The following is a 4,871-nucleotide window of genomic DNA, read 5'->3' on the forward strand; positions in this document are numbered from 1 at the left end:
AAACATTTTGGCCTCATTTGAAAGGGTATTGTGCTACTTACAGGCATCTATTGGTTGTAGGGGATTTTAATAATAGGACCAGACTATCTGATTATTCAAATTATGTGGATCGAGGCAAAACGGGGAAAAAGTCAACCGCTTTAACACCCGAGGAGAGACTTTTGGAGACCTTTTTCTCAGATCGTAATTTAACAGATAAAGCCTTGGAAGTGAGTAATCGGTTCAGTTTTTTCCCTCTTCCCTGCAAAAAAGCATTTATGGATAAATATGGTTCGCTGGAGGGAGGCAAATTCACTTGGTATCAGAAAGACAGAGCTAGTCGATTGGACAGGATCAGAGCCCCTGCCGAACTGAAGGCCTTGAGTTGCCAACTGACGGTCACTCCGTGGTCTGATCATGCCATGCTTCACATGCAGTTTGCTTTGGGCTTGGAGCTTTACTCCAGAGGGAAACCTTTATGGAGGCTTCGCCCAAAGACTCTTGGCAACGCCGGCTGCAAGGAGGAGATTGCGGGCGTCTTGGCAAATATGCTGACGCTGCAGGATCTCTATGTTGGAGAACTGTCTGTCTGGTGGGAGAGAGCCAAAAAAGTCCTGAAGAAGACTTGCCAAAACTACGAATATGTTATCAATAGGAAAGATTTGCAGGGCTATCAGAGAGCAGTCTACCAATTCTTGAAATGCCATTACAAGGTTAACAACGGCCTTCCAGTAAACCAAAATGTGTTGGAATGGTCCAGAGGTGTAATAAGAGAATTTCAAATTAAACAGAAACGTAAGAAGAAATATCATAAAGAATTCAGGACCAAGGGGTCAGTGGTGGACATTGAGGATTGGGCCAGAGCCAAGGCCCCTCAAGCCTCAGTGGTCATGGGGGGCTTGAGGCACAGTGAGCAGGACCCAGTTAGGAGGGACCCCAGAGCAATGCTGAGAGTGATGGAGGATTTCTATAGGGACTTATACGCAGGGGAAGAAATAGGAAGGGAGAAAATCAAGGCTTTCTTAGAACATGTGCCCCAAAATATCCAAGACAAAATGTACCCAGGGCTGACTCAAATAGACAGGGATGAATTGGTGGCCCCTGTGACACAGAAAGAAGTCCAGGAGGTCATTGTCCAGGGAAGGGGCAAATCGGCTCCGGGACCAGATGGACTCGGATGGAGCTTTTACAAGGCCTTTGCCAAGTGGCTGGTTCCCCCTCTCACCCGAGTCATCAATGAACTCTTGTCTAGAGAGAGCCTGACAGACTCCTTTTATCAGGGCGTTTTGATTTTCTTTCCCAAACAAGGAGATTTGACTTTGCCCAAAAACTGGCGACCGATCGTTTTGACAAACGTGGATTACAGGATTGTGGCAAAGGTTTTGAATAACAGACTGGCAAAAATGGCACCCAAAATCGTTTTAGCTTCCCAAACCAGTGCCGTTCCAGGGCGCTTTATGGTGGACTCTCTGTGTTTGTTTAGAGAGGTCTTTCATTTGGCCCAGAAAGGCAAGTGGGAAACAGGGGAAATACTGCTCTTGGATCAGGCCAAGGCTTTTGATCGCGTTCACCATCAGTTTATGTGGGAAGCGCTGGCAGGGAGGGGTCTCCCCATCCGCTTTGTCAGGTATCTCCAACTGCTTTATCTGAAGGCGCAGGTGACTCCTCAGGTGAATGGACACAGGGGGACTCCGATTAGGCTGAAGTCGGGGGTCAGACAGGGCTGCCCCCTGAGCCCCCTCCTCTACGTCCTGGTTCTGGATTCGGTCCTTTGCCAAATTCAGGCAGAAGAAAGCATCAAGGGTTTGAGGGTCACCCTGAAGCCCAGCAGAGGAGTCATGCCTTTTCCCATAGAGGCTTCTAAGGTTGAGCAGGTGAAATACGCAGCCCATGCAGATGACATTTCCCTCTTTGTGAACGATCGAAAGGAGATAGCTTCAGCTATGGCTATTTTTGAGAGATATCAGCAAGCTTCAGGGGCTCAGATAAACTTGCAGAAAAGCTCTTTGATTTCCTTTTCCCGAAAAGAGGAAAGTTTAATTTTGACTCCAGTAGAAGTTGTTAGTAGGATTCAGGAGGAGCAATGCGAACAGTCTGAAAAATTAGAGGAATACAAAATGTTAGGTTTAAAGTTCTCTATTAAACTTTTCGGGTGGGAAAAGAACTGGTATCTCTGGTTGGAAAAAATAAAGGCGTGTTTTGACAGATGGAAACCATGGCAGTTAAATGTTTACCAGAAAGCAGTGTACATAAAGACTTACCTGATGCCGCAGGCCTTGACTCTCGCAGCAGTGTACCCTCCTCCCCAAAATGTCTTAAAGGAGGCGGAGAAACTGGTCTTCCGTTTTCTCTGGGGAACGGCCTTTTTTCCTCTGGCTCGGGCCGTGGCCTATAGGAAAGTGGAACAAGGAGGGTTAGACTTGCCTGCGTTGAGACTCAGGTTCCTCTCAGCTTTCCTCAGCCAGAACTTTGGGAAACTCAGCCAATGGTTTCATCATGGATCTAGTCTGGAAGGGTGGCTGGCCCTGTTTGCCAATCACTGGGTGAATGAGAGTTGGGCTGAGAAATGGTGGCGGGAGGAAGAACCGGTGCCTTTCCGAGTGACGGCCGCCATGAAACAGTCAGGCCCCGACTTCCTCAGGGAGGTCTATGGGCAGATTCAGCAGAACAAAGTCCTGGCAGAGTGGTTTCGGACCAAGGCGGGATGCATCAGGACCTTGAAGGGGTTTGTGTATTGGGAAATGGTGAGGGTGGTCTTCTTTCAGCCGCAGATGGAAAAGGACACCAAGAGGGACCAGTTGTCTCTCTATTTAAAAGAATGGCCCCAAAGCATCGAGTGTTTCACGGACCGGAGGGTCCCCTTCGGTCTCTGGGACATTCGATGGAGATTTTACCACCAAATATCTTGTTTAAAGGGGAATCAGCCTTGGCTGAAGGAAGCAGAGCAAATGTGTCCTAGACTGTTGTGTCAGAAACAATCTTGTGTGACTGGAAAACTGTACAAAGAGACCACAGAACACTTTATAAAGGACTGTCCCTCGGCCAAGGACACTTGGGAGAAGGTGGCCGCTGCTTTGGATTGGCCGGACCTAGTCGGTCAACCCTGGGAAGCGGTGGCCTCTGGACTGGAGCCGGAGTCAGGGGTCAGAGGACCGCGTCGAAGGCCAGAGAGGAAAAGGAAGAGAGGACACAAAGGGGGGACAGTGGACTCATTCTGGGAAGTCCCTTGGTCAACAATTAGACTGGTCAATCTGTATGTTTTGCTGGCTTTGGTTTTCCAGAGAAAGAAAGAGTTGGTGACACAAATGCAATCAGATGTTAGTATTGCTGTCCGTTTTGTATTGAGCAAAATAAAGACTCTGAGTGTAATAGAACGAGGGAGGATGTCCTCCAACAAATGGAGGAAGTTCTGGCCATGGCTGATGGAGGCCACGCCGGGCATCACCTGAGAGGCATCTAGATTATCTATGCATTATAAGGTATTATAATGTAATTTTCTAGGTTTGGAAACATTTGAAATAAGTAAAATAAGTGTAATTACAAAAGTAAAAGAAGAAGATTTACAGTTACAACGGTTTTATAAAGTTATATAATGTTTAATGTTTGCAATGATATAATGGTTCTGTAACAGTTGAAGTAGCAAATTTGTTAGTAGGATGTACTTTTTAAATAAAAATATTTATACCTAAAAAAAATATTTATACCTAACCCTAACCCTAACCCTAACCCTAACCCTAACCCTAACCCTAACCCTAACCCTAACCCTAACCCTAACCCCCTAACCCCCTAACCCTAACCCCCTAACCCTAACCCCCTAACCCTAACCCCCTAACCCTAACCCCCTAACCCTAACCCCCTAACCCTAACCCTAACCCTAACCCCCTAACCCTAACCCTAACCCTAACCCCCTAACCCTAACCCCAACCCCAACCCCAACCCCAACCCCAACCCCAACCCCAACCCCAACCCCAACCCCAACCCCCTAACCCCTAACCCCTAACCCCTAACCCCTAACCCTTAACCCTTAACCCTTAACCCTTAACCCCAAACCCTAAACCCTAAACCCTAACCCCAAACCCTAACCCCAAACCCTAACCCCAACCCCAACCCCAACCCCAACCCCAACCCCAACCCAAACCCCAAACCCTAACCCTCACCCTCACCCTCACCCTAACCCCTAACCCTAACCCTAACCCTAACCCTAAACCCTCACCCTAACCCTAAACCCTCACCCTCACCCTCACCCTCACCCTCACCCTCACCCTAACCCTAACCCTAACCCTTAACCCTAACCCTAACCCTTAACCCTTAACCCTTAACCCTTAACCCTTAACCCTTCTTAACCCTTAACCCTTAACCCTTAACCCCTAACCCTTAACCCCTAACCCCTAACCCCTAACACCAAATCCTCCCCTTTGCCTCCCAACTACAAAGACAAGACAACAAACAAAAGGAAGGGTGGATTAGCACTAGCCAGGGAATTGGTTTTGAACGGTCAGTAAGGGGTCTGACCAGTTCCACACGTTAGGAAAATTAGACACACATTCATACGCTGTTGGCCTGGAACGCCCGACTTTCAACCCTAAATGCGGGTTCAGGAATTCCTCCCGAGGGTCATTCAAAGGATGATCGCAACAGCCAAGCGTTCGCACAGACGTTCCAGACGGTCCCTACCTCCCCGCCCCCATAACCGCCTTGTCCACGCTTTCCCACAGTCCACTTGCCTGTTCCTGAAGACCGTCCGATGCCACACCATGCTCTGCAAACCGTCCTTCCTATACCTTACCTGTGAGGGAACATAGCACGCCGTTGGCAAACACTTGCCCGTAGCGATGCATTGCCAATCGCTTGCCCAAAGGGATGCATAACAATACCTCCAAGCATTATTTGAT

At 48.3% G+C, this 4,871-nt stretch overlaps 1 protein-coding gene across 1 annotated transcript; it reads left to right on the forward strand.

Moving 5' to 3' along the window:
* Nucleotides 1-1,098: 1,098 nt before the first annotated feature.
* LOC149286994 (uncharacterized) lies at nucleotides 1,099-3,663 on the forward strand. Its single transcript, XM_089493427.1, has one exon. It carries the CDS (start codon nucleotides 1,383-1,385, stop codon nucleotides 3,426-3,428), a length of 2,046 nt encoding a protein of 681 aa, XP_089349553.1. The 5' UTR covers nucleotides 1,099-1,382; the 3' UTR covers nucleotides 3,429-3,663.
* The last annotated feature ends 1,208 nt before the right edge of the window (nucleotides 3,664-4,871 follow it).

The sequence above is a fragment of the Sceloporus occidentalis genome, unplaced genomic scaffold, assembly GCF_023333645.1.
Source record: "Sceloporus occidentalis isolate IW3139 unplaced genomic scaffold, rSceOcc1.0.p SCAF_64, whole genome shotgun sequence".
Lineage (NCBI taxonomy): Eukaryota > Metazoa > Chordata > Lepidosauria > Squamata > Phrynosomatidae > Sceloporus > Sceloporus occidentalis.